General features: G+C 48.8%; 2 protein-coding genes and 1 non-coding gene across 3 annotated transcripts; all 3 read left to right on the top strand.

The window, feature by feature from the left end:
* The first annotated feature begins 3,052 nt into the window (after positions 1-3,052).
* Positions 3,053-3,511, top strand: LOC117844237 (uncharacterized). Its single transcript, XM_034724989.1, has one exon. It carries the CDS (start codon positions 3,053-3,055, stop codon positions 3,509-3,511), a length of 459 nt encoding a protein of 152 aa, XP_034580880.1.
* Positions 3,512-9,023: 5,512 nt separating this feature from the next.
* Positions 9,024-9,130, top strand: LOC117846688 (small nucleolar RNA R71). The gene has a single exon (XR_004638414.1). It is a non-coding gene; the product is annotated as a small nucleolar RNA R71 (small nucleolar RNA).
* A 2,155-nt stretch (positions 9,131-11,285) lies between these two features.
* On the top strand, positions 11,286-11,837 carry LOC117844236 (uncharacterized). Its single transcript, XM_034724988.1, has one exon. It carries the CDS (start codon positions 11,286-11,288, stop codon positions 11,835-11,837), a length of 552 nt encoding a protein of 183 aa, XP_034580879.1.
* The last annotated feature ends 3,368 nt before the right edge of the window (positions 11,838-15,205 follow it).

The raw sequence follows: 15,205 nt of genomic DNA, 5'->3' as shown, positions 1-15,205 counted from the left end.
AGGAGGATTGTAGCAAGGAGGGCAGCCATTGGGCCACCGCGTTCACATGCGAGGAGGCAGAGGGAAAGATTGGGGCGCAAGGCTTCCATCGGTCGACCAAGCCATAAGCCTAGCCTATAAAAGGCCAGCACTTGTACTAGAAGAAAACAAGCAATTCAAGTAACACAACACACATGACGTAAGGTGTTATGCTTTCGAGCGGCCTGATCCTTTCTAAAATTTCCTTTGTGTGCAACTATCCACAAATCTCCCCCACTGCCTCTCGAATCTCTTCACACGAACTAACCCCGAGGCCGGATCTCAAAAAGGGGGTCCTACCGGATCCCCGCTCTCGGTCCTTGACCATCGTCAGCTGGCACGCCAGGTAGGGGGATAATGATGTGTTGAGGTTTGAGGCATCCCTGCCACACAGAGGCAATGTGGAGCTATTTCGATTGTCGCCATGCTTACCGCAGTGAGTCGGACGGCGAAGCCAGCGGTGGACAAGAGCCACCTCATTGTCTTCCTGCAAAGCTAGTGGGCAAAGCCCAAGCTCCGTATGCATCGAGCGAAAGCTCATGTGTCCTAACCTGCCGGGGCAGACAGGGTTCCGGTTTGGCACGCCGCCCATCCCCATGAGTGGGGACGATGACACTGACCCTTATGGTGCCGGATGTTGAGCTTTTACGGCTGACCTACGCTGAGTCGACTGGCCAACGAAGTTCCAGCCTGACATCCCAGAGAAGTACTACGGCACCATCGACTCGGAGGAGTTCCTCCAAATCTACACGACTGCCGTCCAAGCTACCAACGGGGGGTGAAGGTCATGGCCAACTCCTTCCAAATCGCACTCCATGGGTCGACACGGTCGTGGTTGGTGAACCTCCCCATGGGATCCATCCATTCCTAGGCGGACCTGTGTGAGCAGTTCATCGCTAACTTCTCAGGCTCGTTCACCCGACCGGGGATTGAAAGCGACTTTCATGCCATCCGCCAGCGCGATGGCGAAACGCGACGACAGTGCATCCAACGTTTCAGCCAGGTCCGCAACACTATCCCTCGCATCACCCCGACCTCGGTCATTTTCGACTTCAGCTAAGGGTCACCGACCAGCGGCTGAGGGGGAAGCTGGGGACCCACAACATCAAAACTATGGCTAAGCTGTTCACCTTGGCTGATAAGTACGCCCGGGAGGCTGAAGCTCAGGCTTTGCCCCCTCCGAGGGAGGCGGCTACCAGCCGGGAGGAAAAGTCTTGCTGACCTAGTAAGGACCAGGGGGACAAAAGGAACAAAAGGAAGGCCGTCGCTAAGTTAGGCTTGAAAGGGCGGAATCGGCCCCTGTTGCCCGGGGGTCCAGGAGGTGACTAGAAGCGACCGACGCTAGCACGACCGGCGGGCGACAAGTGGTGCGAGACCTGACCGAGTGTCGACTGGTCAAGAGCCTCACCGAGAATCAGCAAAAGGAATGGGAGGACCACTGCCGGAGGGATGGTGACGGTGGAGAGCCCGGTGGGGGTGTGTTGATATTTCTTAACGTCACAAATAAATCCGCAAGCGCACGGATATACCGTTGTAGCATTTCACTCGAAGAGTATTTAGGGTATCGTTATTTATATTTTTCCAAAGGATGGCATTGGTGTAAAAGGATTTATCGAATACATATTCAGGATCATAAGCTTAAATAATAGACTAAAGTTCATACAGGGGTAAGCCAATCTCATGAATAAAGAACAAAAGGATAAACCTAAGGTTAGCGAGAGCAAGGTGTACAAGAGGTCCTAGTGGCATCTATCTATACTAGCAAGGGTCATACAAGCATAGAATTACAGCTAACTCTAGGCATATAGCATTACGGGGAGAATAACCGGTTCTGGTCTACCAAGGCAATATATCTTTCAGAACTCCTACACCATACCCGAACGTGGGGGACTACAAGGGACGGACAGGGCTGTCACTACCTGCCGCCCACCCCTCAGATCATGGGGCACAGTCATATTCGATGGATCCTAATGCGCCCGAGCACCATGCTCGTATACGTGATCACTACTCTAGCCCCTTCACAACCCCGACCATGATGATTGACAGGCACAGAACTAGAGCAAGCCCGAAGGCACAACGAAACGATGCAGTAACATAGATTCAGCCTAAGCATATGAGTATAACTTAATAAAGCACATGTCATGGCATAGCATACTACCGAAATAGCAAAACAACCATACTCTTTATAGGTAGGATACCGACGAGTCGAGTACAAAGCCATACCGAGAGCTGGAGGTTACGTCCCCAACCGACCTAAAGACTAACTTAGCACTACAAGAGTTTCAGCTCTAGTCTAGCTCCACTAGCCTAAGGATTACATGAGTAACAAGAGAGAGAGAGAGAGAGGGAGAGAGGCTTCAAGTGTGGTGTGTGTAGAGGGGGGGGTCTACTCCTCCTTTTATAGATGGTTGAGGGCGATTCTTGGGAGGTATCTTTGAGGAATCTTCTCCCACCGCCATCCTCAGTCAACCAGGCACCGCTACATGGAGGATGAGGGCGAGAACTGCCTATCTATGCTCGGCCGAACCCCATCGGCCAACGCTGGGCTAGGCTGGCTCTCCACCGCCTTTGCGTGGTGGGCTGCCGTGGTGAGCCTTGGCCTCTTCCCTCGTGGACCCACGCTGGATTGGGCTGGATTGCTCTGGCATGTGGGCCCTCTAATCCATTGTGTACACGTCAAGTGTTCTTCAGTGTGTTTCGTTCATGTTTGCGCACGTTTCCTCTCTTGTACAGACTTGTATCCCTGAAGTTACTTATTTGCCAATACATGTGGAACTAGGTTATCAATAACAAATATATGAGTAAGAAATATTAGTTTTTCTTTATTCTTTGAGTAGTGTGATGGTTGGATTTCTATCATAAGAACCGTTAGCAGGGTGGCTTGGGCTTCCAGGAGCCCCAGCAGGCTATCGCCACCATCTTCGGCGGGGCAAACGCCCCCCTCCCATCACGAAGAAGGACCAAGCTCCTCTGTAGGGAAGTGTGCTCCACCGCACCTTGCCCGGAGGGCACCTAGCTGTTGAAATGGTCGGGAATGCCCCTGACTTTTGATCGCAATGACCACCCTGACAACACGACGGGAGTAAGGAAATTGCCGGTTGTAGTCACCCTCACGATCTGCAACATAGGGGTGGCAAGGGTCCTCATCGATGACGGAGCTGGGCTCAACCTCCTCTCGCCTCAGGTCTTACACCTGATGCAGGTGGGCGCCTGGCAACTCATCCCGTCGCACCCGTTCTACAGGGTGACGAAGGGGAAAACCACCCCCCTGGGAAAGATTGAGCTACCCGTCACTTTCGGCGACCGGAACAACTTCTGGACGGTGAACATCACTTTCGATGTGGTGGAGTTTGATTTGCCGTACAATGCTATCCTGGGCCGACCGGCTTTGGCTAAGTTCATGGCAGCAGTCCACTACGCCTACTTGACCCTGAAGATCCCAGGACCATCTGGGATCATCTCGGTGAAAACCAACGTGAAAGGGGCCGTGTAGTGCGCTGAAAACCTTTTCGAGGCCCTAGCCGCGGTCGCACCCATCGAAGACGACGAGCGCCTAGAGCAGAACCTGCATCCCCCAACCAAGCAGCGCATCATCCCCGATGATGCCGCGCTTACTAAGGAGGTTCGGCTTGGGGATGGCCCCGACAAAATTGTCAAAATTGGGGCCCAACTGGGTGGCAAATAGGAAAGCGTGCTGATCGCGTTTCTCCGGGCAAACACTGACGTGTTCACGTGGGAGCCATCGGACATGCCCAGGATCCCCTGGAAGGTGATCGAGCACAAGCTAGCCATGCGTACCGACGCGTGGCCCATGCAGCAACAAGTACGACGGCAGTCTCCAAAAAGGCAAGACTTCATCCACGAGCAGGTCCGCAAAATGCTAGAGGTCGGCATCATCTAGGAGGTCCTCCACCCTAAGTGGTTGGCTAACCCAATCATCATGCCGAAGGTGAAGGGGAAGCTTCGGATGTGCGTCGACTACACTGACCTCAACAAGGCTTGCCCAAAGGATCCTTTTCCGCTACCCCGCATTGACCACGTCATCGATTCCATGACGGGATGCGACCTCCTTTGCTTTCTGGACATGTACTCCGGGTACCACCAGATAAGCATGGCGATAGAGGATGAGGATAAGATGGCGTTCACCACCCTGGTGGGAACGTATTGTTACGTACGCATCCCATTCGGCCTAAGAATGCAGGTCCCACTTTCTAGTGGACCATGCACATCACGCTGGGAGACCAGCAGGGCCGAAATGTTGAGGCGTACGTTGACGACATCGTCATCAAAACCTGAGATTAGGCTACATTGCTCGAAGATCTGTCCAAAACATTTGACAATCTACGAGCAACGCGCTTGAAGTTCAACCTGAAGAAGTGTGTGTTTGGGATACCATCTGAAAAACTCTTGGGTTTCCTCATCTCCAACTGAGGGATATAAGCCAACTCTGAGAAGCTGGAAACCGTCGAGCGTTTGCAGCCTCCCACCTGCTTGAAGGACGTGCAGCGCGTTACCAGTTGCATGGCAGGTCTGGGACATTTCATCTCAAGACTAGGGGAACGGGGGCTCCCCCTCTTTCACCTGCTCAAGAAGACGGGGCGTTTTGGGTGGACCTCTTAATGGTTGTTGGTATATTTAATGATCACGAATAAATCCGCAAGCGCACGGATGTACCATTGTAGCATTTTACCCAAGAGTATTCCCAAGGGTATCGTATTTCCCAAAGGAAGGCGGGTAGGTTAAAAGAGTACTATGGTCATGAGTGTATCTTAATTGAATAGACCAAAGATCAATTAGGGGTAAGGATAATAGCAGGGTAGTGTGACACACAAGAGAAACACAAAGAGATAGCTCTAGGTTCATATGTACTTCCTATATACTGCACAGCTCATACTAGTATGCATACACAACATACACACATTGAGAACCAGGCCTATGCACCCAGGCACACACGGGGAGACAGTACCCGTACCAGTTCTGCCCAGCAAAGTTACTACTAGTTTATGAACTCCTACAGTGTACCCCAACTTGGGGGATTACGAAGGATGGACATGGTTGTCACCACCTACGACCTAACCCTAGCAACTCGTGGGGCAAACTCATATCCAATGGAGCCAACAATCCAAGCACCATGTTTGCATTAATGAACAATACTCTAAACCCCCTAGGACTTCTACCTTCCGATGGCCGAGCATAGGGTTAGAACAATCCATAAAAATTATTAGACCGATGTTGTAGCATAGATCAACTAGCCTAAACATGCATTGCATATGTAACACATATAAGCCATGGCAAAGGCATATGACAATCACAAGAGCATATGCTGGGGAATCTTCCCTAACCGCCTTTAGGACGTCGGTTGGAGGCGACACGTGGCGGCTGGAGAACAGGGGTGTCACCAAGGGTTCGGCCGAACTGGGAGTTTGGCCCACCCTCGGGCACCTCCCTCGCACTGCCTTTCGTCTGGGACACTGCCGGATGGGTCCCCAAGTGGGTACAGTGTGTTTGGCGATAAGTCGAGGTGGTTTTCATCCTTGTTGTGGGCCTATGGATCCGTGTGCTGCCCCCGTGGCAATCTCTCACCGATTGGAGTTGTGTTTCTTCACCATGGGAGTGTGTTTTCTCCTTCCTTTTGTCTTATTTCACCTGCACTCAAATAATCTCCAAGGACATGTGTAACTACATTATTCGAAACCAAATATGCATGTAAGAAATGCTAGTTCTCCCTTATTATTGAGAATATTGATGGTCATATTTGGTATTTAACGACTGTCAACAACTCCCCCAAGCTAGATCTTTGCTCATCCTGAGAAAGTGCTAAGACTTAGGTTGGTTAATCAGGAGTTGCTACTTCGTTGTATTCCTAACTTATGCTATACCTACAACAAAATATTCTACCATGATTTGAATAAGTTAGCATTGATCTTACCTCTTACCTTACTCCTGTGGGGCATGTAGCTTCACCTTGTCTTGGACGGTTGAGAGATAGAACGGTTTTATAGAGCACCATTCACTCATCCCTTGCTCAGCTATTAATCCGGAGGTTTTGCAAAGTTTTTCAAAAGAAATAAAACTTGCTCAAATGATAGTCTTGGATCTCTCAATGTGTATGATTCCTCACCAAGGCTTAGGATTGCCTTTCTTTCACAACCTACTCCTAATAGGCATACCCGTTCCTCATGTATTGCTAAGTTAAAGATCGGATCCTTTGGAGAAGCAAGTCATACAACTTGATCAAGATGTGCATATGTGTGGATGGTGCATATGGTGAATGGTATAAGGACTCATTTTTGTATGAGCATGATTTCATGAGCATGTACTTTATTTATGTTTGCAAAGCCCAAGTCTCTTTTGCAAGGATAACTTTGGAGAGAAAGGTCATAGAATAACATGGAGCTTTATTTTGTGGATGGATGGATGGCATGTTTGTTAACTTCCAGTGTAGAAGTTTAGCATATGGTGGTGGCGTGTACGTGATCTTGATCATGGGAGTATGAAAAGCATCTCACTAAGGATCACAACAATTTGACAAATCTCAATGAGAAAACAAGTTGCATATGTGGAAGATATTCAATAGGATCAACATATGGCCTTGGATGAAAATTTCTCATCATTGAGGAACTTATTATTTTATCATTTTCAAAAATAAAACTCCGGATATCAAGTATCACGTAGAACAAGATCATAGCAGCTCTATTTTATCATCTCATATCTCACAACAAACTAGACTTGGATCATGTTTTTTGCTACCCACAAGTTTCAAGCTAAGGTTTAATCATGCAAGCCAACAAACTCAAAACTTGGTAGAACACTAAGTTGTAACTAGACATATGAGAGGAAATAAACGAGCAACTATTCATCATTTCAACCATGGAGAACTAAGGCATTCTTACCGCGCATAGGAAAGCAGTAAATATTTTGGGTCTTTTTAATTTTCAGATTTTTTTATGTTTTTAGCATGCATATTCTGAAAGCGGTAAAGATACAAGTTACCTCTCATGGGGTCCTCCCCCAAGCTAGCTTCAGGCTCACTATCCCTAGTTGGGGTTGTACCCCATCCAATGATAGTAAGCCCTCCACTCCTCCTGCTGCTGCATGGTATGGATGTCCAATCTTGCGATGCAGAAGTGTGAAAATGCGGGGTAGCATCCAAATGGGTCATGTTGTATAAAGTTACCCAAAGGTTGTTTTCCCCGAGTTTCAAACTCATAGCTAAGAACAAACAAAGGAAGAGAGTTTCGTTCCTTCTCTTCCCTAAGTGAAATTTGTTGAAAGATTCTAAGAACCAGTTCAGGGGAGGAGTGAATGGCATCGATGGACAAGACTCCTGTCCCCTTTGTCCCTTGTAGAGATTAGGAGAACAAATGGTCATATAATGATCGTGGGCGACGACTAGAAGCCGTTGAGGCAAGCGAGGCCTAGCATTGATTGACTCGGCCGAATCAGAGATTTGACCGACCCACGGTAGGTCTCAATTGCTACCCCTTTGGTGCAAAACTTCCTTGCAATCATGTGAGATCATGCAAGGGAGGTTTGTCCAAATTTGTCCTAGAAAATGACTCGAAAGATTTTTCGAACAAGATCAACTCAGTTTTATTTTCAGTTTTTTTTCGAAAGGGAAGAGGCCAGAAAGAATTCTGGCATGCAAATGTGGTTTTGGAAAATCAAACATGCTCATGCAAATGCAAGGGTTGGAAATCAAATATTTGGAAAGCAAATAAGCATTTGGGAAAAATTAAATATGAGATATCTACCAATTTACTTGTCGGCGAGGGCTCACCATTTTGAGTCCAACGAGCGGGACTCTTCTCCATCATGTTCAGCTTGTTGACGTGGTATCCAATCCTGGAGAAGTGGATTCAGATGATTTTCCTTCCTTGTCCGCCACACCCCCTATGGTTTTCTGTAGTTTTAATGGTGTGGACAATGATTCCTTGGACTGTGAAGGCTGTGGATCAGCTCGCCTGCCTGATCTCTTTACCCAACGCGTGGTTCCTTGAACTTGAACTCTTCTATCTTTCCATCGAGATGAAGATGAATGGTCTTGTCCCTCACATCGATCTTCGCCTTGGTGGTGTCCTGGAATGGTCGTCCAAGAATGAGTGATACTTCCGGGTTGACTTCCCAGTCAACAACAGCAAAATCCACGGGGAGATAGGTGTTTCAGATTTTCACCGGAACACCCCTTATGATACCCACGGGAGAGCAGTTTGACGAGTTGGCCATCTGCAGACACATTCTTGTGGGGCGCAAGGGAGGATAATAGATTTTTTTATCATATATTACCTTCAGCATGATGCTGACACTTGATCCTAGGTCACATAGAGCATCGGGAAGCCAGGATCCTTCTTCATTCCCTTGGGTCCCTTGATTGGGGAACACCTCTTTTGAATTGTCATGACTTTCTCCTCATGGAACTTCGCTGCAGTGTTAGCGTAGTGCGGGTTCCGAGAAGGTTTTTCCCACTTCTCGATCACCGCACTAACATATTCATGAAAAGATTTGGGTTGTCCCGGTATCTCTCCGGTCTCAACATAAGGAAAAGCAATAGCCAAATGAGCTTTCTTAATTTCTAGCATTTTATTGAAACTCAGTTGGTTCTTAAAAGCAGAGGGAAGGCTTTTCGTGGTTTTTTCGTTGGCAGCAAGCTTTTTAGAAAGGGATTCAATTATTTTTGCTTGGCCAAAAACAAGATCTTTCAAGGAGGAATTATTGGAACTGAATTATTACCTCTGTTACCTTCTTAGTAGTCGGGGCGTAGTTGATTGCACTCCTGGCCTCCTTGTGGACGATACCCGTTGTTGTTGTCGTTCATGTACAACACGTTCCGACGAGGTTGGAGTCGTACATCGCTCCACCCTTGGTTGGAAACCATCTTCTCAATCTGTTTGGTGTCATTTGCTATGGTCAGAGAGAGAAAGGCTCCTCTAGTAGCAGCATCAATGTGGTCACGGTCTGTTAGAGTCAGCTCGTTGTAGAAGTTCTGAAGAATAAGCCAATCATCCATCCCGTGGTGAGGATAGGCCAGGATGTAATCCTGAAGCCTTTCCCATGCCTCAGGGATTGACTCCATAGCTGCTTGCTGGAAACAGGAAATCCTTCCACGAAGGGTGTTGGTTTTGCCCAACAGGAAGAACTTCACGAGGAACGCCGCAGAACACTTTTACCAAGAGCTGATACTCTCCTGGTTCATGTAGAACCACTGCTTTGCTCTCCCGAGTAGAGAGAACGGGAACAGCCGGAGGCAAATAGCATTTTCACTAACCCTTCTAATTGTGAAGGTGTTGCTGAGCTCTAGGAATTGCTAGAGATGCGCACTTGCGTCCTCATTGGCTTTCCCACAGAATGGGCTAGCCCGCACCATGTTGATGAGATCTGTCTTGATCTCGAACTTCGTATTCCCCGTGTTGAACGTGGGTCCAACGACAACCTAGGAGGTCGAGGGAGCTGATAACTCGCTGAGGGTCTTTTGGGCCATCGCGTTGAATGTTGATGGTGCAACGAAAGCTAGATCGGCTGCTCAAAGGGTTATCTAAGGAGGGACGATACGAGATTGTACTCTTCCCTCCAATGACTCCGAATTCTCGATGAAGTTTGTCGGCAAGTTGAAACCAGTACACTACCTGTTTTCACATGAGAGAGAAAACAAAGCAAGGTTAACCTGTTTAAGCAGTGGCTACCAATCAAGGATACAATCACTAAACATTAGTAAAACTTTTAACTAGTGCCTTCCCCGACAACGGCGCTAGAAATACTTGTTGGTATATTTAACGATCATGAATAAATCCGCAAATGCACAGATATACTGTTGTAGCATTTCACCCAAGAGTATTCCCAAGGGTATCGTATTTCCCAAAAGAAGGCGGGTAGGTCAAAAGAGTACTATGTTCATGAGTGTATCTTAATTGAATAAACCAAAGATCAAACAGGGGTAAGGATAATAGTAGGGTAGTGTGACACACAGGAGAACCAAACTCAAGATAAGATAGGCTAAGGCTAGGGAGAAAGACAAAGAGATAGCTCTAGGTTCATATGTACTTGCTATATATTGTACAGCTGATGCTAGTATACATACACAACATACACACATTTAGAACCAGGCCTATGCACCTAGGCACACACGGGGAGAAATTACCTGTACCGGTTCCGCCTGGCAAAGTTACTGCTAATTTACGAACTCCTACAGTGTACCCAAATGTGGGGGATTATGAAGGATGGACAGGGCTGTGACCACCTGCCGCCTACCCGTAGCAACACTGGGGACAAACTCATATCCAATGGAGCCAACAATCCAAGCACCATGCTTGCATTGATGAACAATACTCTAACCCCTAGGACTCCCATCTTCCGATGGTCGAGCATAGGGTTAGAGCAATCCATAAAGATCATTATGCCGTAGCATAGATCAACTAGCCTAAACATGCATTGTATATGTAACACATATAAACCATTACAAGGGCATATTACTATCATAAGAGCATATAAGCCTAGTATACTAGTATGACAAGGGTATATGACTAGCAAGGTAGCATATGAGCCAAGCACAACACTATATAAAGAAGGTGATTCTATTGAATAGCATAAAGTCTTACAAGAAAATAAAGATACACGTGCCATACCTTCAGCTCCAAGAGGACTTGGAACCTGAGTAGAGCTACTCTAGCCTAACAGCACTAGCTTAGAGACTAAATGAGGGACAGAGTGATTCTTATTGGTGTATCTTGGAATGGAGCCCCCCCCCTTCTATTTATAGACCCATAGAGGCAGTTTCGAGGAGAAATATGCTGGGGAATCTTCCTAGCCGCCTTTAGGACGTCGGTTGGAGGCAATACATGGCGGCTGGAGACGAGGGGTGTCACCAAGGGTTTGGCCGAATGGGGGATCGGCCGACCCCCGGGCACCTCCCCTCGCAACGCCTTTCGTTCGGGACACTGCCGGATGGGTCCCCAAGTGGGTACAGGGTGTTTGGCGGTAAGTTTAGGTGGTTTTTGTCCTTGTTGTGGGCCCATGGATTGGTGTGCTGCCCCCGTGATAGGCGAGATCCCTCCCGGGACACCCAGGACCAAAGGGATTGACGGCGGGCGGAGGGCCCTCTCGGGGCCCCGATTGCGCCGTCCCGGGATGTACCAGGAAGGTACAACGCCCGATGTACTTCATTAGAAAAGTACTGCGGGATGCCAAGAAGCGTATCACCAAGCACAGAAGATGCTTTACGCCGTTCTGATGGCATTTCGGAAGCTGCAGCACTACTTTTAGGCACACCAACAATGGTGGTAACGTCATACCCCCTCGCCCAGATCCTCTGGAACCGGGAAGGCACCGGGCGAATGGTGAAATGGTCCAAGTTCATAAAAGACCTTGTGGCCTATTTCGGTGTGCCCAACAGAAGCATCACCAACAATGGGACGCAGTTCACTAGAGTCCTCTTTGGTGACTACTGCGAAGACATAAACATCAAGTTATGTTTTGCGTCCGTTGCTCACCCCAAGAGCGACGGGCAGGCAGAAAGGGCCAACGCGGAAGTGCTCAAAGGGCTAAACACGAGAACCTACAACGAGCTGAAGAAACATGGTACTGGGTGGATTGACAAGTTGCCGGCGGTGGTATGGGCTAACCAAACTATCCCTAGCAGGGCCATGGGAGAAATTCCTTTCTTGTTGGTCTATGGGGCAGAAGCGGTACTCCCCTCCGAGCTAACCCTAGGAAACCCGAGGGTGCATGCCTACGATGAACAAGATCAAGAGCACATGCGCCAGCAAGACGTTCTGTACCTGGAGGAAGCAAGGTGCAAATCGGCGTTATGGGCAGCTCGGAACTAGCAGGCTCTACGATGATACCACAAATGACATGTCCGACCGTGAGAGCTTCGGGTCGGAGACCTGGTGCTATGAAGCTTCTAGTCCCGGAAGGGCAAGAACAAGCTATCCCCCATGTGGGTGGGGCCCTTCTGGGAGACGGAAGTATGACGGCCAGGCGCGGTCAAGTTGATCAATGAAGATAGCATACCACTGCCCAACGTATGGAACATCAAACACCTCTGTAAGTTCTACCCATAGATAGCGTGGGAGGACCCAGTGCCCAGGCATCAAGGACAACTACCCCAGGATGTTCATCCTCGGGATAGTTGCCCAGGGGCTCCCACCTATGTACTGGTTTATCTATATATCAGTTTAATATCAATTCCAGGCACATGTTAGCATCCAAGCATGTGTGCTTTTTATGGCAATTTTAAAAACTTTTGTGTCAAATTCTTTAATCACAACTCACTCATATCGAAAGAACTAATCCCCGGGACAAGTGCCCTTAAGGAACGTGTTTGTGTTGTAAGATGATGGTTGCCGAGTGGCCGGCAGGTCCCAACGGTCAACGCCTCGCTCCCGGCCTGGTCCTCGGACCTCGGGCACGACCAAAACCTAAGCGGCCCCCAACCTCCACCATCCTGTCTGCCGGCACAAACACAAGTACAGGAAGCAGCAGCATCTTGGGAAGGAAAAAACAAAACAACACCATCCTTTATTCATATTCCTTGCACAACAACCTTTACGCAGCACGAAAGGGTATCCAAATACTCTAAGAAAAGTGGTTTCTTTTTTAGTGTTACACAGGGAGGTACACGGCCGTTATGGCCAAAAGAAAAAAAAATCCTACAGGGATGAAGGGAGCTCCGTGAGGCACGAACGTGAGGTTCCATGCCATGGAGAAGGGGAAGTCCACAAGTAGGATGAACTGCTCAGGGGCAGGAGTGGGCCGTGCAATCTGGTACCCCAGGCAGTGTTCCCTAGCGCGGTTGACTTACTGCCACAAGATGAGAAAGACGGTGAAGGAGATACCCCCGACCAGCAACAACAACGGCAGCAGATGAGGTCTTAGCCCCGAGCAGGAGGAACAGCTCCATGTCCACCTTGGACGCTCCGCCCTCCTGGGAGGAAGGCTACCAATGAGAAGCTGCCACGTCAGGCACCTGCGAGACGCGTGCCAGGTGTATTTCCCTAGGGCACATCCGTAATGTGACCTACATCTCGGCCGATGCAGGCGCAGCGCATCAATAGCATCCACCATGCACGGGGATGTAGAGATGTGGTGCCGCTTTTTACCATGGCATCCACCATAGCAAACCAGAGACATACGGGGATGATGGTGTCGCTACAGTCCAAGAGGAGGATGGAGGCTGCGACGCAGGGCTATTCTTGAAGATCTACCAGAAACTAGCCCTCAAAGCAGAAGCCCAGCCAACATCCCCCAACTACATCGGACGGACCAACCCGGCAGACCCCCGAAGAAGGAGGACGCCAAGCCAGCGAAGCAGCAGAGCAATCCCACCAAGGGCACCGCCCACTAGCGGCACCCTCATTGTTGGGCGGACCCTGGGGATGCCTGAAGCGTCCCCACATAAGTAGAGACTAAATGTGATACAATTATCAGTCCCAGGAGGCTGATAACACATTTATTCGACAGATAATTCAGTTACCGTACAACTCCCGAGGGAGTGGGCGTGAAAGCCACGCGGCGATAAACAGTAAATAAATAACAGCGGCTAACCAAGCGACTGCCAAAAGACAGCACTCGGGACTACACGGCAGCAGTAGCATCTTGGGCAGGACAACACCACAGGCAGCGTCAGGTGCGGACACAACCTCTACTCGAGGTCCTCGGCGATGAAGTCGGGGTCTCCCTCTGTAGTAATGAAGCAAGGGTGAGTACTAACGTACTCAACAAGTCCAACCCCATCCACGGAGGGGGATACAAGCAAGTTTATGCACAAGTATAACAAGGATAGGCTAGAGTTCATTTGCGGAAAAGCTAGATTTTAACACATGCGGGGGATCCTTTTCGAAATGGTTTTGTAAAATTTTCCTTTAATAATCGAAACATTGAGTGGGGTGGATCCTACACAAAGGACCCAGGTTTTTATCGCTATCGGACTCCCCGTCCGTCATAGCGCACGGCACAACTGCCGGACTCTTCCAAAATCCCACACACACACACGCGCGCGCATGACATTCTTGCCCAATTACTAGTTATGTGACCAAGCCGTAACTCGTCCAATGCCGTGGACATGGCTACCCGGATAGGTTTTAACTCTGCAGAGGGTGTACACTTTTCCCACAAGTAGGGTACCGTAGCATGACCACCTTAGTGGCGGTACGGATCCTATCAAAGCCATTACCCACCTTAGCTAAGACTGGCTAGTTCTCGCGGAAACACCCAAGGGGTTCACGGCTCGTCCCTGAGACCGTAACCGGGACCTAAGTCACCAAGATCTTACTCCTTTTCCATGGGTTCCCGTCGCTCACCAGCACACCTGAGGACTAACAGTTTAGCTAGTGGGATTTATGCTAAGCCGTTGCCCATACAACGGTCGAGTGGTTGCACGATAGTGGAATTAGGCAAGATGACACATCAACTCGGTCCTTAATCACGACAGGATGGATATCTCCCGACATTGCTCAACCACCAAGGTACGAGCACAATGACATGGCATCCCACACGAGGAACACCCATCCATCCCGTCTACACATCCGTTTTCCCTGAACCCAAAAGCCATTTTTCTTACTTGGACACACACACACACATTTATTTTCCGAAAACACCATTGTAATAATGATTGTAGTTGAGTAACAAGTTCCTAAGCGTTCTAGCAGTGGCTATCGTCTAAACAGAGCAAGTCGTATTTAGAGATAAACATAGGACAACAAGGAATGTTCATAACAATCAAGGGGGTGGCTATCCCACCATGTCTTGCGATAAAATAATATGCATTTTGTAAAACAGGCCAATAGGTCGTGTTTGAAAAACTAGGTATTAAGTATGCATCAAAGGGTGAGATTGGACTTGCCGTCTTCAAAGCCTTCCGGGAGTTCCGGCTCGCGGTATTGGTCCTCGGGCTCGGGCTCGCGGTCAAACTCCTCCTCGGGCTCCTCCTCGGGCAATCCGCGGTCTACGGCACACACAAACAGGCACACGAATAAATAAAAGAGGAAACGATTTTTAACCGTGAGTTCCGAACAGGAAACGCGAACGGAAAATAGGTAGAAGGATTATTTTTGGGAAATTTGGATATAGATCGGCGGAAGTATGCTGGAGGATGACGTGGTAAAATTTGGGGTTAAAAGGAGGAAGTTTGGCGCATGAAATGACGGGTTAAACACGAGTTAGGGGCTTGATCGGAGGCTTAAGGGCTGATTTA

Source organism: Setaria viridis, chromosome 2 (genome assembly GCF_005286985.2).
Source record: "Setaria viridis chromosome 2, Setaria_viridis_v4.0, whole genome shotgun sequence".
Classification (NCBI taxonomy): Eukaryota; Viridiplantae; Streptophyta; class Magnoliopsida; order Poales; family Poaceae; genus Setaria; species Setaria viridis.
The sequence above is the reverse complement of the archived record's forward strand: the minus strand, read 5'-3'. Positions and strand labels throughout refer to the sequence as shown.